At 37.3% G+C, this 24,325-nt stretch overlaps 2 protein-coding genes across 3 annotated transcripts; both read left to right on the plus strand.

Annotated features, from left to right (window-relative positions):
* The first annotated feature begins 21 nt into the window (after nucleotides 1-21).
* Nucleotides 22-17,726, plus strand: mtf1 (metal-regulatory transcription factor 1). 2 transcript variants are annotated; one of them, XM_007249610.4, is made up of 11 exons: nucleotides 22-146; nucleotides 2,582-3,095; nucleotides 7,375-7,613; nucleotides 9,508-9,639; nucleotides 10,504-10,577; nucleotides 10,849-10,982; nucleotides 11,188-11,265; nucleotides 11,973-12,075; nucleotides 12,163-12,734; nucleotides 13,361-13,418; nucleotides 13,557-17,726. In XM_007249610.4, exons 2-11 carry the CDS (start codon nucleotides 2,631-2,633, stop codon nucleotides 14,021-14,023), a joined length of 2,322 nt encoding a protein of 773 aa, XP_007249672.2. In that variant the 5' UTR covers nucleotides 22-146; nucleotides 2,582-2,630; the 3' UTR covers nucleotides 14,024-17,726. The 2 variants fall into 2 exon arrangements, with proteins under 2 accessions (XP_007249672.2, XP_022529461.1); XM_022673740.2 differs by lacking the exon at nucleotides 22-146 and adding an exon at nucleotides 345-1,033.
* A 1,672-nt stretch (nucleotides 17,727-19,398) lies between these two features.
* On the plus strand, nucleotides 19,399-23,192 carry yrdc (yrdC N(6)-threonylcarbamoyltransferase domain containing). The gene is made up of 6 exons (XM_015605865.3): nucleotides 19,399-19,629; nucleotides 21,137-21,332; nucleotides 21,413-21,527; nucleotides 21,627-21,746; nucleotides 21,840-21,970; nucleotides 22,561-23,192. The coding sequence occupies exons 1-6, from the start codon at nucleotides 19,467-19,469 to the stop codon at nucleotides 22,625-22,627; spliced, it is 792 nt and encodes a 263-aa protein (XP_015461351.3). The 5' UTR covers nucleotides 19,399-19,466; the 3' UTR covers nucleotides 22,628-23,192.
* The last annotated feature ends 1,133 nt before the right edge of the window (nucleotides 23,193-24,325 follow it).

The following is a 24,325-nucleotide window of genomic DNA, read 5'->3' on the forward strand; positions in this document are numbered from 1 at the left end:
GTTCCCTTCCCAGCAGCAGCAGCAGCACGCTTCAGGAAGAGGAACTGGAATTCGCTGTTGTTCAATCATGGTACCGCTGGGGAGGGGAAGGGTGGAAAGTGCCAGTAAGCAGAATTATACAAGCACTGTTCGTCTGCTAAACACAGGTAATTTAATTCAGTGTTGTGGTGTGATATGACTGTGTTGTGTGAGCGGGTGTTTTTGGTGTTGTCTCGCTCCCGCAGCTCCCAGAGTTCAGCGCCGCGTCCAGCCGCCTGCGCTACAGCCAGGCTCTCTCTCTCTCTCAGCTGGTTAGCCGAACTGAAGCTGCAGCATTTTGGAGTTGTTTAGCTAACCACTGCCTCGCTTTTTATAACATTACCCTGCTGTTTTGTTTCATAGCGAGTTGGCTAATTTGTTAGGACGAGTTTTAGTGATTTTTGCGTCCTGGTATAGTGTTGACTTGTGTCATGTTTGTTACTGAAAATAAATAACGATATTAATGAGGCTAAAGCTCTCCCACCCTGCTGTCAAAACAGGCTAGTAGATAGCTAAAGCTAAGTTAGCTAACTGGCTGGCTAGTACAGCGCTAATTCTGAATGAGCCTGGCTAACTGTTAGCTTAGCTAAAGGAGTTTTTTTAATAAAACCTCCTTCTAACAGTTTCTTGGCTGTTAAAACTGCGCGTCCATATTTTGTGGTTATATTTGAGCAGGGGTATTGCTCTTTGGCTCTATATTTATTAATGCTTTTGTCCTTTATTATCACACTGTGCAGAAATACAGCGGTTGCTATGTTAACTAGCGAACTTAGCTAGCTTAGCATTAGCTGCGTCCCCAGTCCCTAGCTAAGCTATCTGTAGGTTAGCTAGCAGAGCTAACGCTAAGCAGCTGCCTGGCGACCGTCTTCTCTTGACCAGCCTGACTGACGGTTTCAGTAGTGTGTCAGTGTGTCCTCAGACAAACCGCGTGATAAGTAACGTTCAACACTTAGTTCAACTTCTCCAAATGTCTAGAGAACATTGAGCGGCAGCAGCGAATTTATCACATGTATCTGTGAGTGCACTGTTGTATGGGTTTTATATATTTACAGATGTTCAGTGGTCGTAAATATGTAGCTCGCTAACTAGGTTACTGTGTTTGTCAATGTCAGGACGTACTGAGAAACTTCCAGAACCCCTGAACCCAAACTGTGACCACTGAGTCCAGACCCAACTTCACAACGCTTTAACTTTTAGCTATAACCCTCATAACCCTCTGTGACATGAAAACATTTTTTGGAAGAAAACTATTTGATAACGTTAGTTTGTTCCCTTTAGGAACGTTTTTCAGACCAAGCTGATCATTGAATTCTGATGGGCCTAAAAAGTGATACAAGATGATGTAGAAGAGTGTTCTGTTGAAAAGATTGTGTAGGGTGTGTGTGGCGGTTTAACTAATTTTAACTAGTTTAACAACACCCTAACTAGCTGTCCCTAAGCTAGTCACAATAGTCATGTTACAAGTTATATTAATGCATTGTGTACACTCATTGGCAACGTGGTTAAATATTAAGCTATCCACTCTACTGGAAAACGTTGCTGAAGATAAAAAAAAAAAAAAACAGAATTTCCCTCTGGGATCAATAAAGTATCTATCTGTCTGATCAAATTGTGTGTCTCAAACCACAGTCTACTCTTTCTACATTCCTAGCAACATGTGCTCTATTTTAAATGTATAGTGTCTGTGTGCTTAGTTTTCATTTTGTACAATCATGAATTAATTATTGTAAAGTAGCTAACTGCAAATATAAATAATTTTGGCTGTATTTTACTTTGTTGCTGCTTTGTTATCTAAATGATGTTGAGTAGGCAACAATTAAGAAAAAAACTTTTTTATTAAGCTTACAACAAGAATGTAAGAATATATCAAGTATATAAACAGCCAAATATAGTTTATTTATTTATTTGAGTAGCCTTAATCTGACATAGCTATGCCTTATAACATTGTATTAAAAGAAAGAAAGATTTAATAAAAGGCAGAAAATAAAATAAAAATTAAGGTATGGTATGGAATGAAATGGTGTAATAACCCAAAGGTGATATAGTAGTTCATGCTATTAGCTTAAAGCTCACAGTTTGTTCATTTTTCTATTGAAGAGACTTTGTATGATTTTTTTTTCTTCTGTTTTAAGTAGTTTAACTACACTAACCTAACTAGCTATGTTACTGAAACATGGCAGAGATGTGTCCCTATGTGTGTCTCTAAGCTGGTATCCTATTTCGCTGACACCCTGGCCCTGTTTGTTTTGAAAGTCTGTTGCTGCACTACAATAATGGAGTGAAATACTTCCTCTGCATTCTCCCAGTTTCAGGTACCAACAAGAAGTTTGGTGTTAATCATGCTTAGTTTCTGAACTCCCTTAGACCAAAAATAAAGGTGAATGCTCGTCTAGCAAAGAACATAAGTACTTGTTTTCTCCAAGAATATCTTGGAGACCTTTTAAGAGTTTGAGGGTACACAAGAATTTTTGCTGCCAAAATAGTTAAACAAAATAATTTTCTCTTTTACTTGATGTTTCACTGATCTGAATGGCTTTTTTTTTTTTTGCTTGTTTGAATTTAGGGAACACAAATACGCGGGCAGCCGCATAGGACTTGGTGTTTTTGGGATCATGGGTGAGAATGGCCCTCTCACTGAGACAACCATGTTCTTTGAGGAGGATGAAGATGAGGTCGACAAGCTGGGCCAAGAGGAGGATGATGAGGACGACAAAATGGCAGATTCAGATAAAGAAGACGACCTGATATCAGAGACCCCTTCATCCTCGACAAGGGTGTATGATCGCACCACGGTACTCATAGAGCAGGACCCTATCCGGCTCGACGAGGAAGGAGAGGAGGATGGCCACTGTGGGCAAGACGAAGATGGCATGGTGTTTCTGGCCGATGGAGATGAGGAAAGGTCCCTGGCCTTCATGGCAGACCCAGACGGCATGTCACAGGGCTACATACATCACACCATTTCGCCAGACCAAATCCAGTTCATCATTAACCCTGGATCTACACCCATGCCTCGCAACATTGAAGGAGCCACGCTTACACTGCACTCAGAATGTCCAGAGACCAAGCAGAGAGAGGTAAGACCTAACAATAAAAGGATTCTAGACAATATATTTTAAAAAGTTTTTGAAAAGTCTGTACTCTAGTTTTAGTGATGTTACTAAGAGACAGATATGGGCAATAATGGTTACAGAACTTCAATGTCAAAAGGAGATATCTGTTACACATTACTGGTGTTTTCGTCTTGTAAGCATTAGTGTCACTGCTTGATTGTGTGTGTATGTAGAAGAGTAATAATTAAACTGCTTTGGTCAGGATGACATTTTTATATACAATATTGGAATGTGTCTCAGCGAATCGCATTGCAGGGCGGAACTAACTGTGATATAATTAAAGTAAATTGCTTGTATTTATATTTGTTACATGTATGTTCTGTCTGAGTACTACATTAAACAAACCAAGCAGATACATGCTTGCAAGTTATCTTCACTGTATTAATAGGGGGTCACTCAGATAGCATGTATAGGGAATGTTTTGAATGAGAAACATTTGTTTGGGAGAACATCGTCCCCTCAGGGCCCCTGATTCCACATGGTTGCATATGATAGATTTTATCCTAACTTCACTTGCTCTCCTTCTCACAGCTGGGTATGCTATAAAATCCTTTTGTCTTGGAGTTGGCTAAAAGCTGAAGCATGATGACTGCAGCTTTGTCTAGACCTTTCCTTTATTAGCCTCTCTTTCCTTTAATAACCAGGCCCAGATCAGCTTAAAAAAGGCACAGAGTTTCAATGGCATGCTGAATCATCCATTTTGTTGCAGTTTGATCTGACTGATTATGGCTTATCCCTCTTGGCTGCATGTAAAACAAAAGTCAGCTCCTCTATTAATGTGATCAAAGCCCATGATCTGGTGTATGACACAATTATGTTGTTGGTTTAAAAAAAAAAAAGGAACGGTATAAAATCGGTTGGGTTTTGAAAAATGAGATTGGAAGGATTTATGGGTTCACAGTGACATTAAAAGCAAGGTGTGTGTGTGTGTGTAGTCTGTGAAAGTGTGTGTGTGTTTGTGTAACAGTAATAAACTTTTCTAAAAATGTCAGTTTGTGTAGTTTGTTGACTAGACCTTTTTGTTGTGCTTGTGGCACATCTGATGCTGTGGATGTTGCCAGGGCACCTCTTTATTTGCATTACAGGGACATGCAAATGCCCTGCTGCATTGTGTAATGTAACCGAGCCTTGCTGAGCCTGTAACTGCGTAGGAGGAGATGGGTTTCGTCTCTACCCCATTTAAAATTAATTCCAATATTGATGTAGACCAGCAAAACATTGAAGTCTTATTGAACTTTTAAAGAATGACCATTTTCATAGCTAAAGTCAAAGAAAAAAATAGACATTGCAGACAATGATTAGCATTTTAAATGAAGATCCATTAAAATGAATATTATCTATGACTAGGCTTAATCCCTTTTGAGAGACTGACCCTATGAGTAAAGCTCTGAGTGTTTTATCTACTTTGTAAACAAAAGGGCCTTGATCAAAGGCATTTTATAGGGCATACAAATGTTGAAGTATGTGTTTTGTTTGATAAATGGATTTACCTTGAGCACCTTAATTACTTAAATACTTAAAATACTTAAAATACTTTTACTATATGTTCTGGTGTGCTCCACTTTCAGTGTGGCTGATTTTGAACATTTCAATTTTACAATTCATTCAGTGGAGAGCTTCAGAAAGCCCAATGAAAACTTTTAGTCTTCAGAGGATGCTAGAAAATTATAAACTGTTGCCATTCTTATCAGCATAATAATTGGTATAAGGTCAATGCAGATGCATGCTGTCTTCAGAAAAGCAGCAATGAATGTCCACAATATTGGATTTTAGTTCAATTTTGAATAAATTGCAGTTTCTTTTTAAATATGTTTTTTATAATTATGTTTCTCAAATTCTGTCATTATTTGTCAATTTGCAATTATAGCAGGTCCATTCAGCAAACATAGAAAACAAAAATAAGGTCTCAAAGCAGGTGTAACTATGAAAATAAACACAAAATGTACTTTTTGAGCAACATATAAACCACTGCCTGTAAGAGCAGCTGGTTAGCATGTTTACAATAGTAGCATTAGGAATTAATGCAAACAGGTGTCTGTTTAGGTGTTCGTTTACTAAAACACAGTGGGAATAGTAATTGGAATTTTCCAAGAATGAGTGACCAGCTCGGTTTCTTTTTCCTTTCTCCCACCCCCACACACAAAAAAGAGAAAAAAAGTTTATGCATGCTAGTTTTCTATACACAAACTACAGCTGTACTATACTCATGGATAATTATGTTTTATTATATGTCTTGTTTGTCATGTTTGCAGTAGATCTTGTCTCTGAGCCAATAGCAGTGTCACAATTTCTTAAATAACCGAAAAACTGCTGTTATGTAGACTGTGCCTTTGTGTATATAAAGATTTATGAGGAAATGCCTGAAAAAACTTGCTGCTATTTAGAGTAAATATATATGATAGTGAATGTCAGCACACTGACACAATTAGAACATGTTGTATTCGCTACTCTCAGGATTTTTTTTTGCATTATTGCGTTAAATTTCACCTCTTCCCATATGCTGTGCAGTATGCATGTATATGTTTGCCATTTTGTTGTACAATGATTCATTTTTGTGTCCACACTGAATGAGATTAGATATTGTAGGCCAGTTAAGCTCCCTCTGAATGACTGCGTCAGCCTAATGTTTGGGGGCAGATGAATATCTAAAAATAACTAGCATGCTGTGTGCTTTGTTCTCAGTCTTTCAGGGAGAGCATCTCTTATAGTAATGGCTGTGTTGCTTGCTGTGTGTGAATGTGTGTGAGGATAAGCGTTTGTAGGGCAGAGAGAGTCTGCTGTATGAATGCTGAGCGTAGCAGGACAATCAGTGGGGCAGTGCAAAAGTGAGGCCACTTGCCACCTACTTGGCAGAGATCCTTTGTGCATTCTGTTACCTTGTACTGACTCTCTCACAGTCGGAACACTGGCAGTTATAAAACTCAATCTCAGTGTTTTTATTTATTTATTTTTCTCACTACAACTCAAAAACATTGCACTTACTGATTTTGCTACAGATCCCAAAAAGTCTATTCTAAGTGAATTTTAATTCATTAAGTACAGACATTGGTGCAACTTACATTTTTTTTCTCCAAATAAATGACGTAAACAGTGAAGGAAGGATAGGAAGGGGGTGGGGTGGAAACAACAATACTACAGTTACCAAATGATACTTATAAATTCTCCACAATTCCCAAATGCAAATCTAAACCTTGCTTACCAAGAATTACAGCCTCTGGGTGGAACTGCATTACGTTAACCAGTGTTCAGTCTTTGTATTAATTCTTCGCTCAGGGTTTACAGCATTCTCTGTATTCTCTGACTGACTTCATGCAACGTAAAATTGTGTTTGTTTACTTGATCTTACTTGGCTTTTATTTAACTTTGGTATGTTTTAAATCCTGCTTTAATATTTTTTGTATGTCATTATTGTAATTGTTTTATCAATAATACTTTCTTTGTTTATTAAACTTATTAGTTCCATTTTATCAGTTTATTTTGATTTGGGGGTGTTTGTTTGATTCAATATTATTGTTTTTATTATTATTATTCCTGTTGTTAATACCTGCTTTCATTATATTTGTGGCTACACTATAAATTAAGGTCTCTGTTAGTGTTCTTAAAGCTGATATTGGGAAAAAATAGTTTTTCTAGATTTTGCCAGAGGTCAGTAATGTTAACAATGCAGTCTGTAATTAGAAATAAAAATAAATGGTATTATGATATATAATTGATAGTTTGGTAGATATTATGTAAAATGAGTACAGCGTGTTTTCATTGTATAAAGCAACAAAAATGTTTAAAAATTTGTAATTTGACATTGCACAAAACGGCACATTCTGCTATAAACCTATGCTTGAGAAAAGTAAGTACATTGCGACATTAAATTATATTGTGAAATATACAAGTTTTGGGATAAGCCCATTATGATGTCCAATCGTCTGGAATTTGGCTGTTCAGAACTTCAGTAATGTTCTGTGCATCAAATTTTTTTAAATAAAAACTGTGGAATTTCTATGTTTGCTTTAAAGCGGTCCTGCAGCCATGCATTAGCTTCATATTAGCATCTACAAGATGAATGAGGACCTGCTGTGTCTTGTGACCTCTGGCAGTGCTGCAGAACTTTTTTTTTTTATATTGATCATATAAAAATTTGACCTGCTCTCAGCCTATCTTTGCCTATATTATTGTCTGTTTATATAATTTCCACAACTAGTTGCACTGAAAGAATCTAAAGAAAGAATGGAATCTGTGTGTTTTGCAGGTGAAGAGGTTCCAGTGCATGTTTGAGGGCTGCACACGCACCTACAGCACAGCAGGAAACCTGCGAACACATCAGAAAACACACCGTGGTGAATACACCTTTGTGTGCAACCAGCAGGGCTGCGGCAAAGCCTTTCTCACCTCCTACAGCCTAAAGATCCATGTTCGCGTCCACACGAAGGAGAAACCTTTTGAGTGTGATGTGCAGGGCTGCGAGAAGGCCTTCAACACACTTTACAGGTAAAGCTGACCTCTGAGAGGCATTAACAGATTTTTGTTATTGTTTGTTGTTGCTTTAATTAATTTTTTTACTGATCTCTCCTAAAGCATAATTAGACTGATAAATCTCTATTCTAATTTAACATTTATCTCAGGGTTATTGAGCTCTGCTAAGGCAAAGGTAGACCGATAAGTCTCTATTCTTATTGAACATTTATCTCAGGGTTGCTGAGCTCTGCTGAAGCATAAGTATAAGCATAAGTAGACTGATAAATCACTGTACTGTCAGTTATTCATATTCAGAGCTTCATTAAAGCAGGAGTAGACTATTAATTTACTGTGCTGCTTAGTTATTTATCTCAGTATTCCTAGACTAAAGTAGACTAAAAATAAAAAATAAATCAGCTAATCAGTTATTAATCTCTGTGGATAAAAGTGATCAGTGTGTATTTTGTAATATGAAGAGATGTTTGCTGCTTGGTCATTAGGAAAGGGAACAGACCTGTTTAGGAGATTATGGGAGCAGCAGTGGACTGATGTAGGTAATGAGGAAAAATAACAAAAAAGAGTTTGCATCGTAAAATGACAAAGAAAACTGCTTTTGTTGTTAGAGGAAAACTAGACATGCAAAAATGATCTACATCTTGTTACATCTGGGTTTTACACATGCTTCATTATGCTCTTGCTCTACAGTAAGCATTGGATTAAGTGTCCTTGACCCGTTCCTTAGAGCATTTACCAAGGAACAGCTGCTTGTCATTGCTCTACATATTCCATGGTAGATGGCATGGCTCTAGTGACCTTATACTGTCAGAGAGACTTCTCATATGACAGAGTATGAATGCTGCAGCATAAGCTGGTGGGAGCTGCACCACTATTGACTTTGTTAGAGTGCACAACACAGAGTTAATGCCCTCTATTAAACTATAATATATAAACATAACCTTTTGGCTGACCACAATATTGTCCATTATATTTACTTAGCAAGAAGATTGATGTAAACCAGCTGATATATATGATGATATATATATTGACTTTTTTTTAAACATTTAAACGTTAGATGTTTTTTAAACATTTAAACATTTTTTTAAACATATTTTTATATGTTTGGCTAATCTATTTAACATAAATTTTACTTATGTTTTATTTATTAAGTATATTTAAGCACTGTTATATTCCACTTTTTATTCCTGCATAAAAATAATTTAAAAAGTTATTTCTGAGACAATATATTGTATTGCTGTATACTTCATGAATGAAATGCATATCTCAGCACTACCCAAAACACAATACAATTCTTGACAGACATGTGAGAATACTTACTGCATTACAGATTCCCCTTATGTGTCCTCTTTTACGAACAACTATAGGAACTCTGTCGACATCTGTTGTATTTTCAAACATTTTCAGTCTATTTCACTTTCACCCTTTTAGGACAATTTTGAGAGAAGATAGACTCAGACGTCCCAAACAAACTGGAGTGGTTAGTTGAGATTTAATCTGACCTCAATCTGACCCAACTATCAGATGTACATTTAGGTTTTATCTAATCAGTTCAAACAGACATATGACAGATAATTACTACAGCTATGATCAAATGCTATCTCTACCATTTCTTCATGTTAAACTACATTAGTCCAGAACACAGGACCTTCTTCCTGTTTTTATCTTCTTTCTTCTGCCAATACCAGTAACAGGAGAGAAGGTTCTCATGTTGGTGCTCTTGATGTTTTGTTGAATGTTATGTAAAAGCAAACCTAAACATAAGAAAAGTATTTCAGTGAAAAATTTATTTAGCATATTTATTTTCATGTTTAGTTTATTTTTTATTTAGTAATCTGCAATGTGGGAAAACTATGCTTGCTGCTTGAGATTTTTTAAACTGTTTTTTTTTTCCTGATTTTTCTTGTTTTAGGCTGAAAGCACATCAGCGACTTCATACGGGGAAGACATTTAACTGTGAATCAGAAGGATGCACAAAGTACTTTACCACACTAAGCGATCTGAGGAAGCACATTCGTACACACACCGGAGAAAAGCCGTTTCGGTGAGTATCCTTATTGCTGTAGATAGCTGTCTTCATTCCCCTGCTATTACTAATTTACACATACAGATTTTACAAATCAATTCAATAAGTCTGTTCTTATTCATTTACATCAGGGTTCTCAAACTAAAATTACCTAGGCAATTTTTTCATTGTCGGGCTGGAGATGTTATTGTTAGTAGATATTTTTATGAAAACCTTGTCTTAAGTATTACATTCAAATTACATTACACAACTTCTGAAATATACATTTGCTGATCTGAAACTGTCCCCCTGTAAAGGGTTTCCCTGCTCACCCCATGGCTTGGTTCAACTTGCTGCATCACCTTTTTTGTTCAGTGGAAAATCTGGTGTAAGGACAGCTCTCAGTAAAGCTGCTTGATTCATATCTTTCTCCTCTTCCTTATACCTAGCATACTGCTCTGCATGTTTAGTCGTAGAATGAGCTTGAGATTTTATTGGCAAAAGTCTAGGTAAATAACTTAAAAGGATTAGAAAAGAACTAGAAATAATTTGTAAGTTTAAATTAAAGATACAAATAGATAACTAATAAAACTGACATTTGAGCTGCATTTAAATTTGTTTTTAACTTGTGAGGGAATGGCCATTAGAAGCTTATGATCTCTAATGTACGTACATCACCTACGCCATGCAGTGCAGACGTCCACTGGCAAGTTTCATAAAATTCATTGTACTAGTTGATTCTTGTTTAAATGTTTGTAGAGAGCATTGTGTGTGAGAGCAGAGACCATTTAAAGAAATGTTTTTTAAGAAATCTTATCTGATGTGTAGATGTAAATGCGTGTATTTTGAGATGTATATCGTCAGGTTCTATTCCTGACTCTTACATTGTCTCATTCTCTTTAGGTGTGATCATGATGGCTGTGGTAAGGCTTTTGCTGCTAGTCACCATCTGAAAACACATGTGCGGACACACACTGGTGAGATGATGTTTCATTATTTGCTGTTATCCCAATAGTGAATGGAACCACTTAGCAGATAGCCAGTGTAAAATCTCTGTAGCATCACACTGCATGGCATGTTGAAATCACACAAAGCAAGTCGTTGTGCACTAGATGTGTCTGAAGGTTTTTTCTAAAGCTTACATATTAATTTGCTTAATATGCTATGATAAAACAACTATAAAGTTTGTTTAATGAATTCATAAAGTGATCTATTGTTTATGCTCAATAGTAAAAATCTTATGTACAGGAGAGAAGCCTTTTTTCTGCCCGAGTGACGGCTGTGAGAAGACTTTTAGTTCACAATACAGTCTAAAAAGTCACATTCGGGGCCATGATAAAGGCCCACCATACACAGTAAACCTCACCCATTCTCTCTCAGAGGTGAGTGCCTTTACCATTCTACTTGCACATTACATCTGTCCATTTATATGACTTTTCTGTCCTTCTATATGACATTTTTAGACTTTTTGTCTTTATCACTGTTTTTCACAAAATACTTACATTACAGTTTACAAAAATCTTCTTTTTTCCTACATGAATCCTAACATTATTCCAAATTAACTTGCTATTTATTGTTTTGTTACAGGATGCAAATCACTCACTGTGCCTCAGTGATTTGAGCCTAATTTCCACAGACTCTGAGCTCAGAGAGAATGTCAACAATGTAAGTTATTTTTATGGGGTATTGTTATCTCTGAAGAAGCACCCAGATAAAAAGCAGAAACATAACAGTTGAATCCAAAATTACATCAAATTATATTAGCTGCAGGCCCTCTGACAGTTCTTTTATATATTGTACTGAAGTTATAGTTTAGTGTCTCCCCTTTGCCTCATAGTAAAACATATCAGGTATCAGGTCAGTAATTGGGAATTTGATGTGTTAGTGCTGAAAACATCAATATTGCACTTCTTAAGGGTACCTTGACTTAAAGATGCAACTTTCTTTCGTTAGCTCTATTCCAAATGTACAATAAATGTAATGCTCCATTTAGTATTTTGGGGATAAGGTAAGGTTATGCTCATACAGCATCTTGATCTTACCAAAGCTTGTTCCCCTGAATGCAATCAAATCCTCACTGCAGTGTTTGAAATTTAGTGTAAATTCCTGGATAGCAAAGACAGTTATTTAAACAAAAGCAGGATAAAGTATTATCTCATTTTTTTTCTAGGCCCTAATATGATCTAAAAATCGGAGTATCCCGTTTGCACGACTTCATGAATAATGATTAATCACATAACCACAACAATCTAATTATAATTAAGTGTATGTAAACACACTTGCTTAAACAGCCTGAGATGCAAACCCTTCAGTCTCTGATAAAATGTTAACATATCAGTTCTTTCTGTGGTTGTTCTTTCAATAATCTACAGTCACAGAGCTTGGATCTGAATAACACCACTCCTGTGAGGATATTTGAGTTGATGTTCCAGAGCCCTGAAAACAGCGTCAGTCAAGACGATGCACATCCCTCTGGCAAGTAGCTCTTAATTTTAATTAGCAAAGTATGTTTTGCACAGATGCCATGGTGAACATTTCTTACTCAATTTTTCTCACCTTTAGATAACCTAGTGGAGGCTTTTGGCTTGGAGACACCATCGCAGCCAGCTGTGTCGGACACATCTGCTCTGCTTTCTTACCCTCAGCTGCCTTCATCCTCCTCATCTTCCAACTCTCTCAACACCCCTGTCCTAGAGAACTCCACTCAGACTGGCGCATCCTCCTCTCAGGCAGAATCTGCCAGCAACTGTACGCACACGTCTTCACCGCCAGCCACCTTTCCCTCGGTCCTCCATACCTCACTACGGATGCCAGAAGTGCCCGCTCCCCCTGCACCTGCTGCCACTCAACACTACTCACCCATGCTGCCCCCAGCACATGCTAACTCCCTGCCAGTCTCCAACTCCGCCGTGGCCAGCATTCCCAACCCTGCTTTAGCGACAGCCATCACCACAGCGACAGCGGCAGTCGTAACACAAACAGTGCCTTTAGCAGGCAATGCCAGCCTGGCCCCCACACCCACCATTACCATTGCCCCCACACAGGGTCTCCTGCAGCCCAGCCTCGTCATGGACCAGAACCTGCAGTGGATCCTCAGCAGTGCTGCTAATGCACAGCAAAACCCTGAACAACAGGTCAGTGCCAACACATACACAAAACACATGCCCTTACGACTGTCTTACATCTTGACCCTTGGTTAAGGGAACTCTGATGAAAAGAAAAGTAACATTGAACATTACTGAAGTTTCACTTGCTTTTCTTAAATTAGCTGGTCTTGTTTTATGTGTCTGAAGATGGCAGAAGGGCAATTTCAGTTCTACAATTGTTAGTGTAAAAATAAAAAAACAGTATCACAAACTGATAATAAAATCAAATAAAGAACCGAAATTGATGGAATTTTTTACATTTTCTATCTCTTCATCCGGCAATAAACCTGCCATGCACACAGCTGCTTGTGAGCAAACATGGCCCCTTAGAAAACTGCAATGAAGGATAGTGAAAAAAAGTAAAATACTGTGTATAAAGACAAGAATAGAATACCTGTAGGGACTGTAGCCTATCCAAACCTGTGTCCACTAAAGCAGTGGTTCTTTGTCTTTGTTCTGGTAAGTGGCAATATCCTCTGTCCAACAACAGTCTAGGACAGAGAAAAAATATAAATAGAAAATAAATCTGTGCCAAAAATGTGTCAAAAAAGGGAACTGAAAGGCTGAATAAACTGTTTTGCTTATGTGTTCTGCAATGTTTTTCTCTTACTTAGGGACCCAAAGTGGAGAAGGTCTTCTTTACAACAGCCATACCTGTAGGTGGACCTTCAGGTATGATCAAAAATCCATCTAATTTTAATGGTTTACTCAAGGATAAAATGTCATTTTCAACATGTTTGCTGTCCTCAATGGAAATGTATGCTTGAGACAAGGTGAACGTTTGATGTGCTGTCTTTGTTTCTTCCTCAGGGAATCCTGTGCAGCAGATAGGCCTTAGTCTCCCAGTCATCATAATTAAGCAGGAGGAGTCGTGCCAGTGTCATTGTGCCTGCAGAGACTTGGTTAAAGAAAGGAGCTCCAGCCAGAGTGCTACCTCCTCACAGCAGGAGCCTACAGACACTTCGCCTCCCCCTCCTGCTCCTCCATCTCCCCCGCCCCCACCACCGCTACCACTGCCTGCAGAGGCAACTCCACCGTGTTGTTCCTCCGAGGTGAATCCTACACTTCCCCAGACACTGACCCAACCTGGAAATCACTCTGCCTCAAGTCAGACATTCCACACCACGGCCATAGCTTCCAGCACTCCCACAGACAGCTTGGCCAGTGTAGATGTGGTGGACCTCCTTAGCCCTGAGACCACAGCTAATATTGAGGCTCTGCTCTTGGTTGCTGATGAGTTGTCCATGACTGAGGGCGGCAGCAGCAACAGCACCTAAAGAAAGCTAAGGATCACCATCCCTCTCTCCTATTTGAGTTTTAAAAAACTTTATATACCTTACTTAGTTTTGTTCTGACGCATAAGAGTATGCTCTGTAAACCAGGGGATCAGATTTCTCAGAGTAAGAATCTCTCTAAGATCATTTTTGTTTGTTCATATTCTCTTGAACTAGATGCTTAATATATATGTGAGCCTTGAGCTAGTATTTTAGTCGCAGTGCATTCTGATTAGTTTCCACATGCGCTCTTACTGACAATGAAATTACCCAAACTTAGAATGAGATTTGTATGAGGTCACTGGTTGGTAGTTACTTCACCTTTTGCACTGTATCAGTCCTTCCAGACACCCTTATGATATGCTAATGATTTATTTTGACCACTGTAACAGTCCTGTAAACCTGGCCATCAGATGACCAATACAGTAGTGTATCAGGGAAAGTAAAAACATGCAAAATATTGAATAACAAATGTCTTCAGATTTTACAAAAAAAAACAGCAATATTGCAAACCTTAAATGTTTTCAGTGTAAATCAGGCTACTTAGTTTGGAGTAGAATAGGAGGTTTTAAAAGGTACAGGTCGGTCACAAGCGGCAAGGACCTAAATGCACTGAGGGCTACTGAACTGATTAAAAGACATTCATCTGTCATATGTATTGTCAGCCAGTCACACTGAAATAATAATAAATAAAAAAAAACAGTTGTGAACGAATGATTGGCCAGCATGTCCTACACAAAATTGGCATATGTAGCACTTTGGAAGAATGAAGCCCTTTCAGTTAATGCAGTCATTCTTTCAAGCCCAGCACATGCTGTAAGGTATGAATAGCATATTATACGTAATTTATTAGAAAGACTACAGTAGCCCAAGAAATGTGACGCTAATGTAATCTTGAAGCAGTTTCTCTCAACAGAAAGGAGTGACAAATTGCTTGCCTTTAAATTGTAACTGATGGGTATGTTGGTTGGCTGCCTGTAACTAGTATTTAATTTTTATATGTTAATTTATTGAAATCTCTCATATTAGATTAATGCAGTAATTATTTCCACAACCTAGCCCATATTTTCACTTCAACTTGGTGGACCAAGTTAGTTTCTTTGTCTTTGGTGGAGTCCACCCATCTAGTACTTTTACTTTCTTTTTCTGTCCTTCTTGCCTTTGAGTTGCAGGTCAGGCATGTTAATGGAGTTACCCAGCCCTGTCCCTGCTTTATTGTTACTGAATTGATTTGAGCCTTTATTGACATTTCATCTTGTTCTTGTTCGTGTTCTTGCTTTCTTTTTTTAAGTCTCACTATGTGGCTTGCTCAGGGATACAGGACATCAAAGCAGAGTAATACATGTCTGTGCTGTCCCTGAAATGACATAAAAGTAAATGAGGACTGTAGGAGTGTGATCTGTTTTACCTGCTTGTACGTCACCAAGCCAAGGTTTAGATAAAACCAGAGAAACAACTAGTTAACTTGCCTGCACTAGCAAGCCTCCCCCTGTTTATACACCACTGCTGTAAGGAGAGGTTTTAAGGAGCTGATTATATTGTAAATATAATGTAGTACATTTGAAAATTATAAATGTTTAAGCCCTTAGATTGTATTTGTATTTTTGTATAGAAAAACAGGGGCGATCACACTTTGGGTGGGTTTGAAACGGAAGACATTACACACTGCACTGCCCTTTTCTTTGCAACCCACCTGTCAGAAATTTGCCATGCAGTAATGCTTTTTTTTTTTTTTTTTAATCTTTCATCTACAAAGAAAGTGTGCACTATGATGAGGAGAAGCTGACCATAATCTCCCACACCCTCAGCACCACCTGCAGGACACAAACGGCCTTAATATTTTGATGCAGAGTGGCTTTAAGACATCCATTTGCCACAAAATGTTACCACCCACTCCAACACATGGCATTCAGGAAGAGCAAACTGACTAGATATCAGTCACTCTCTGATTTTTTTGTGTGTGCCAATGGTTATTGTTAATGTTATTTATGTAACATTTGTGTTGGTAATGATGTTAAGTTCTAACTGTCTTTACATTCTTATATATTGTTGCATTAATTTCTTGTATCTCCAAAATTACGACTTCACAGAAGGTCAAAACCTTCATAAACTTTTTTTCAAGGATTTTCATGTTGTTGTTTTTTTTGTTGTTTTTTTTCAAGTTATTTAGATTTGTCAATTTTTAACACATTGTTAATATAAGAATTTGCATTGTCATTGTGAACAAGCAAAAATGTAGATTTAAGGTTTTTGTCTGACCGTGACAATATGCAGTTTGCTCACTGTATGTTTACCACATTAATCCCATTGCTCTTTAGATTTCTTTAGTTCACTGATTAAGATTAATACAAGCTAAACATATTGCATATCTGATCATGCCAGATCTTGTACAGTGTAGGGGTGAATGCAGTAATATGTAGAAAGTGTATGACATCATGGGGGTGTTTTGTTTATGCTGAATTACTTTTATTTCCCTTGGTGCTTCATTTAAGATTTGGTCGAAGCAGCAAGAGCACTAATTCTGGCCATTGTGTCTGTTTTAGAATGATCTATGCAAAATATACATCAATATTCAACATTAATACATTAATATACTTTTTTTTTCACATATTTTATTAAATCTGTAAATGTATTTATGAAGCTTCTTACAGCCAGCATGCTGATTTGGGATCTGTCTCCTCTTACTTACAAAGACTGACTGACTATTGACTGGAACAGACAGATCCTAGATCAGCACTCCAGCCCTGAGAAGCTCTATAAATTCAGGTCCAGAACACACAGCCAAGCTTTAGCTCCCTTCGTAAGCACTGAGTGAGTGAAAGAACCCTTTGCTTCAGTCCTGAGTCATTGTTATGCAAGTTAGTTCAAGACAACTGAGCACTGCTGTGCAAAGTCTGGAACATCCTGTTTCTGAGATTTGATGTTAGGACAGTAGCAAGGTTCAGTTTTTTTTTTTATTGATGACTATTTGTATTGCATTTTGTTGTGCATATGGGCATTGTAATCTTTTAATCGTTGTCTTTCCACAAATGGTGTTCTGCCCCCAGATATTATCGTTAACAGGCAAGTCTCAGTTTTTAAAAAGTTAATATAATTCTGTTGTAAGAATTATTTGCATCATGTTGAAATGTTTGTTTAAAGTTTACCATTCTAAGATTTTAGTTAACTTTTGCTTTTAGTTTAAGATTGGTTTGTACATACTGCATATATTTCCACACAATAGAGTGCAATGAAATGACAAATCACCAAATTAGTTTGTCTTTAACCTCCCTATTTTTGATTTAACTGCTTTTATGAGATCAGTATCATATGTTGTCTCAGATACGAGTATGAATTGGTCCTTTTGGGACACATTTACAATAAACATCTGAATTCATCTTTTAGTTTTTAACTCATTCAACTATTGATTTTGTTTCTTTCAAACAAACACAACCCAGTGTGACACATTTAGTTCAGGCTATAGCATGTTAAGGGTTGTGAGCATCAGAGCAAATGTGCAAAGGGTCATCAGATGAGGAAACAAATGCTTCCAACAGACTGCTTTTGATACCCAAAGTGTGAGGACAAAATATAAAGGATCTGTATTTTTACGGAATGTATAATGTGAAAATTCTCATATGCTTGTTTTGTACAAAGTATTATGTATTATGGCAAAGTAATAACTTTTTGAATTGAATTAAGCAATATAATATCAGTGAAATCTTCACATGCTTGTCTCCTTTATTTTTGTTGATCAGTGCAAGATATCAGTTTTATTTATTATTCATTCAGATACAGCTGTGAAGGTTACAAATGATCATTTGTCCAGTCCTTGAAATGCTGAATCACAAAGGCCTTTTTCCTGCAAATAATTAGCATATATACACAAGTATTAATAAACTGTTAGTTCTGGTTTGGTACATAAAGGAGGAAAAACAACATGTTACCTGTACAATTCTCTGAATTGACCTCAGATCATCCAAAACTGCATTACACAAAGCCATTTTCTCCTCCATCACAGCCAGCTTGTCATTCAGGGCTTTAAGGTCATTCTGGTGCTGAAAAAGTATAGGCAATTAAGCTCAGCAGGGCTTTCAGGATATATTATAGAAATGTTTGGCCACTGCATGAACCCACCTGCATTTCAGTAAGTTCTGTTTGCTTGTTGGACCCATCACTACCTTTTGATATATCTGTAATTATTAGTATCACAATAATTAGTATTAACATCACATTATATATACTACTGAAAGAAAATTAGATTAAGAAAAAAAAAAGCCAGACACAACTCCTGACCTGCCTGTGACGCCATGAGCTCTGAGTGCATGCTCTTCTAACTCTGGGCTTTATTAGCTAGCTAATTAATTCATTAATTACATGCACCTGCAGCTCCTTGTTTAACTGACTGGCTCCAGAGGAGCGTGGAACCTATTCAGTTTTGGGTTTTGTTGCATCATATATTTAACAATGTCTATTAAAAATAATGTTAATATAATAATATTTTTGTGAATTTTAAAAGAAAAACGCCCACATGTCTGCTACAATTTTTTTTTTCACCACTTACAAAAATACAAATTAAAGTGAGTTAATGTGAGCACAAATGGATACCTTATCCTACAGGCGAGACAAATACTGAGTAAATGCTAAGAATTTAACAAAATGTCAATAAGATTACATAAATAAATGTCACCAGAAATATCTTCTGAAAGTGCTGGTGGTTTAGCCGGTCTTCCAGTACACTTGATCAGAAAGATGATCAAAAGTTGGGTAAGCTTGAATCTTGTAAAAAAAAAAAAAAAAGAAAAACTGATGTAAAATATTTTTATATAGCTTTGAACCTTTTTTTTAATAAACTATTCACTTTTTATAAAAAAATAATTCATGTTTTTTATTTAAATGATTAAAACTAATTTTAGTAACCACTGTAACTAGTAACTAGTAGTTACTTACTATTGATTTAAATAGATTTGAATCTATTTTATAAGAAATATTTAACCTCTTTAAAAAAAAAATCACATTTGCACAAGACCTGATACTGTGCTTCATTACTGTAACAATCTAATGAGGAGAACAGTGCAGTAAGTCACCAGCAGAGACCCATTAAATTGAGTGATGACATGTCTATACCTCAGGGATCAGATTCATGGTAACAGAACTAAACAGAGGCGAGTTACCGGCGGGGGTATGCGAGTTTCATCAGCATGGGCGAAGTCAGACACTAGTGAGACACGCTTCAAAAGTAGTGCTATAATTGAGGCATTTAAAAAATAATAATTTATTGAGCTAATCGATTGTTAAATGTTTATCTCATTAAACAAAATGGGTCGTAAAAAGTAGTATATATATATTTTTTTTACTTTGATTTTATTCAGGGCTCTGTGTTAAATGGTTGAACTCTTATTTTGAAAGGTGGTGCATCGTGTTTCAGGTGGGACCATGCTGTAGGCTGACTGAAGGGAGCAGTTCTATGGGCTTCAGTGCGTTTGTTCGTACATTTATCTCGTCTTCGCAGGTTTGTGTTCAGCGCGCTGTGGGAGTCAGAGCTGCGTGTGAGGAGATGAAGACCACGGTGCTGCGGTTACTCCAGCAGCCCCCAGCCGGCCCTCTGTCTCCGTCCGCCGGCAAACACGGTTCGTCTGAACACTGCAGAAACTGCAGCTACATTTACCTACATTAATTAGCATTGGGGCTCAGCAGCTGCTTTATAACACACTCAGCGCGCTGTCTGATTCACACAGAGGTAGTTAGCCTATAGCTAACTAAACAGCTGCACTTCTGTAACCATGTCTATACCCGCGCGCTCTAACTGTAAAGTTCATATGGAGCTAGGCTAGTTGTGTTGTTTTCAGACACGTGTTTCCAGCTGTCATTATTGGGAATGGGCGGATGGATATGATCACTGTTCTATAACATTAACATTAAATCGGATCCTGCAGTTTATAATAAGAATCAAATCTAATATACGTCAGTTAACACAATGATATTATCTGTATCCCAAAACCCTGCTGCGATGATGCTTGCCCCCCCCCCCCCCCCCCCCCCCCCCCTCAGTTCTGTAGAGTAACGTTACAGCTGTTACTGTAAAATTAAAAGGAATAACTGAAGCATAATCGTGGGCCACTAATATTGTATTATTCAACGTGAAGCTGTAGGCCAGTTAAGAGTATCTGTCTGTGGGTTGCATTGCGCCTCATGGTCTGCTTTTGGACATCTCTGTTTTAGAATGGGAAGTGTGAGTAGAATGCCACCGTATGGGCTGTGCCCTCTAACTGTGGTGCTAGTTTTAATCTTTTTTAAATGGGCCTGTACAGGATGATGCATAGATTAATTGGAATAATCTAAAATTGGAACAAGAAGAAGCCTAAGATATAAAAAAAACACAGACAAACACAAATGTTCTGAAGGTATTAGCTGGTTATGCTTGTCTTCTGTTGATTCAGAATACAACAAATGCTGGTTTGTGTTTTCCATTGAAAGGAAAATATAGTGTATTGCTGGCTTAATCCTCGTCTGGGGAAACAGACCTTAAATGCTCTAATCATGCTGACAGAACAGTGTAGCACTTTCTTTGCAAGTAATAAGCATTTCAGCATACTTGCACCAATTTATTGTATAATTTGCCATCATATATAATTAATATATATTATATATTTTTAAATGTCTGGGTTTGTGTAAATGTTAGAACAAACCGTTTTATACTGAGGTGGAGTGAAAAAAGTGAAAACTGAAAAATAAGTGAAAGTACTAAATTACAGTATGTTGCTGTAGGACAAACCATAATACCTCTATAAAATCTTAAATAGCATGATATTGTTTAATAGGATTTGTTCCAATTACATCTATTTGTTTTAAATTATTTCTCTCATATACACCGTGTAGGAGTGTTCAAAAATACAAAATAAAAGTTCATATTTTCTCATTTTAATGTTAGAAATAAAAATCTTCCTTAGTATTGGTATTGGGGTGTTAGCTTTGGCAGCTTTCCACTTAATGTTATGTTCTGAGCTTTAGTAAGTGCTATAATTTGCCATACTATTGTATTCTGTCATATATTGTATTGAATTGTATTCATATTTGTGCTGTATTGCATGTATGTAAGTGTAAGTGATTTTTTTCCCCTCTTCCTCTGAAATACAGATGGATTACATATCCTGAACTCAACAGTAAAAGCTTTAAAGGATGGACAGGTTGTGGCTGTTCCCACTGATACAATCTATGGTCTGGCCTGCTTGGCCCAGAATTCAGAAGCCATCAAGAGGGTGTACAATATCAAAGGGAGAAATGGAAATAAGCCATTGGCCATTTGTGTGGGAGAAATACAAGACATATATAAGTGAGTTTTTTTCTGCATTTTTATATAGTTACCATCTAATATTGATGTTGCTTCATTATAAATACACCTGTTGTCCGTAGGTATTGCAAAGTAGTTGTAAAAGAAGAGCTTCTTGAAGATCTCCTGCCTGGTCCGGTAACACTGGTCCTTGAAAGGTCTGAGATGCTTAATGCAGACCTTAATCCATTTACTAAGGTAAGTACCTGACTTTATTTTTTGCTACATTTATAAAACATGTCAGCTGTTTCCTTAAAGCGCCGTTTACGTATGGTTTCATGTGTGACTGACCTGTAGCTCGTAGGAGTTCGCATCCCAGACCACCCCTTCATGAGGCGCTTGTGTCAGGTGTGTGATGAGCCCCTTGCTTTAACTAGCGCTAACGTTAGTACACAAGCAAGCACTGTGGCTGTTCATGTGAGTACAGACAATTCTGCTCTCTGTATTTTGCCCTCTTTAAGAGAATCCCACATGGATATGCTTTTATTGACTTCTCTGCTTTAAATCTAGGAGTTTGAAGACCTATGGCCAAGCCTGTCTGTTGTAGTGGATGGTGGCCCAATTGGAGACCAAAGTCGACTTGGCTCAACAGTGGTAGACCTCTCAGTTCCTGGTAGATATCAAATTATTAGATCTGGTTGGTGAGTATCCTCCTGTAAGCAAGTCATTAAATGCTGAATTAATTCTAAAATCTAATTTCAAGATGTGAGTGATATTTATGCTTTAATATTAGTCGTATTGTTAAATACTAACTACTTCAAAAATCAATACACTGACATGCCAAAAGTAATGCAACATGAGACTAGTATAGCCTGTGCATGAAAGCTAAATAACACTTCACTGGCCTGTGAGATTTGTGTGTGGGTCCTCCTGCCTTTAATATGGATGTAATATCTGCCAGTGTCGTTAGTCTGTTCGCATGGACAATTTTAGCCAGAGACCACTAGCCACAAACATTCCCACTCACTGCGCTGTCACCTGTGGGTGGTAATCCCTTATGTGGGGTTTTCCTTAAACACATGTTCATCAAGGAATGTTTATGCCCACTATCAGACCTCACTCAAACCAGGTGTGGTTGTTCCTAAGCCATCCCTTGAGGTAACACTTCATGATTAATATACATAGTGCTATGCCATGTCTTTTGATATTTCAATGAAATACTAACCATATAAATAGATAAATGTTATTAGTTATGTTTTTTTTTTAAGAAACTCATCTTTTTTTCTTACAGTGCTTTTTCAGCAACAGTCGCAGCACTCGAGAACAAATATGGATTATTGGAGGATTCTGGTAGTTAATGAGTTTGTAGTTCACTGCTCCCCTCCAGCTAAAGCATACATCCACTAACTGTTTGACACGGCCAACTGGATTCAAATCGATCAGACGGAAAAGACAATAATACGCAACTATGTATATCTCAGGAAGCGGGGTTGTTCTCCAAAATGAGAATTCCTATTTTTGGATTTCATCTGGCTCTGGGGCTGTCAGCGAAATATTTTTTCACCACTTACAGTAAATTATGAAGCTTGGGAGTTCTTTGCTTTACTGGATGTCCAGAAATGTTTTGGTTTTTCATATTCATTATAGATTTTTTTTTTATTTGATCTGTATTTAATGCCATTATGTACTGTACTGTACTTCATGGACTTACTAAGAATGGACTTAATGTTGGTAGTGCAATTGTTGTTTTACTGTGTTGCACTATGTTGCATTGAGGACCAGGAAGATTTTCTTTCGGAGGAATACGCACAAAAGACATTTAAAATGGTTTGAAACTGTTGCAAATTTTGTCATTTTTTTATTAGCTTTTTATTTTAATGATTGTATGTAAATAAAGGAAAAATAAATGCTTATTCTATCTACCATTTTTTTATGTCTTTTGTGTATAGTCTGGGTGTTTGTCGAGGGTAATTGAATTGAATTGAATTGAATTGAATTGAATTGAAAATTTTAAAGACTTTTTTTATGATGTACAATACGTATGATGATATTTTGACACAAATTAATGAGACTTATACAGTCTCCAAATACGAATTCAGACTTAGTACAATGATTTACAGTGCCCTCCATAATTATTGGCACCCCTGGTTAAGATGTGTTCTTTAGCTTCTCATAAATTGAGTTTTGTTCAAAATAATATAGGACCACGATGGGAAAAAAAAGTAAAGTCCAACCTTTAACTCAAGTAAATTTTAAGGGGGAAATAAAATCCCTGACTAAGAAATAATTATTCTTCATAAAATCACCTGTTCCACAATTATTGGCACCCCTAACAATTCTTAGGAAATAAATTTAATAAAAGTATTTCTGTCACTTCTACAGTAGTTTACGAAGTTGATCAGAGTATGTAGGAACATTTAATTAGTAATTCACAACTTCCTGTTTCCCTGGGGTATAAATATGACGTGACACAGAGGCCATTTATCTTCAACATGGGAAAGACAAAGCAACATACCATTCAAGTGAGGCAGATGTGTGTTGACCTTCACAAGTCAGGCAATGGCTACAAGAAAATCGCTACTCGCCTACACCTGTCCATATCTACTGTCAGAGGAATTATTAAGAAGTTTAAAACAACTGGAACAGTGGTAAACAAGCCTGGACGAGGACGCAAGTTTATTTTGCCACCACGCACAGTGAGGAGGATGATAAGAGAAATAAAAAGTTCTCCAAAGCTCACTGTTACAGAATTGCAACAAATGGTAGCTTCTTGGGGTCACAAAGTCTCCAAAACAACCATCAGGCGCTATCTACATGCCAACAAGCTGTTTGGGAGGCATGCACGGAAGAAACCATTTCTCACTCACAATCATAAATGCAAACGTTTGGAGTTTGCTAAGCGGTACTATGACTTCAACTGGGACCGTGTGCTTTGGTCAGATGAAACAAAGATAGAGCTTTTTGGCAACAAATGCTCTAAGTGGGTCTGGTGTAACACAAGAGCTGAGTATGCAGAAAAGCACCTCATGCCCACTGTGAAATATGGCGGGGGATCA

The sequence above is a fragment of the Astyanax mexicanus genome, chromosome 6, assembly GCF_023375975.1.
Source record: "Astyanax mexicanus isolate ESR-SI-001 chromosome 6, AstMex3_surface, whole genome shotgun sequence".
In the NCBI taxonomy this organism is placed as follows: Eukaryota; Metazoa; Chordata; class Actinopteri; order Characiformes; family Acestrorhamphidae; genus Astyanax; species Astyanax mexicanus.

Coding starts and splice junctions, on each gene's coding strand:
- yrdc (XM_015605865.3), top strand. CDS start 19,467: ATGGGCTTCAGTGCGTTTGTTCGTACATTTATCTCGTCTTCGCAGGTT. Junction 21,747..21,839: donor CAAGCACTGTGGCTGTTCAT/GTGAGTACAGAC, acceptor CTTTAAATCTAG/GAGTTTGAAGACCTATGGCC. Junction 21,971..22,560: donor CAAATTATTAGATCTGGTTG/GTGAGTATCCTC, acceptor TTTTTCTTACAG/TGCTTTTTCAGCAACAGTCG.
- mtf1 (XM_022673740.2), top strand. Junction 7,614..9,507: donor GCCTTCAACACACTTTACAG/GTAAAGCTGACC, acceptor TTCTTGTTTTAG/GCTGAAAGCACATCAGCGAC. Junction 10,983..11,187: donor TCACCCATTCTCTCTCAGAG/GTGAGTGCCTTT, acceptor GTTTTGTTACAG/GATGCAAATCACTCACTGTG.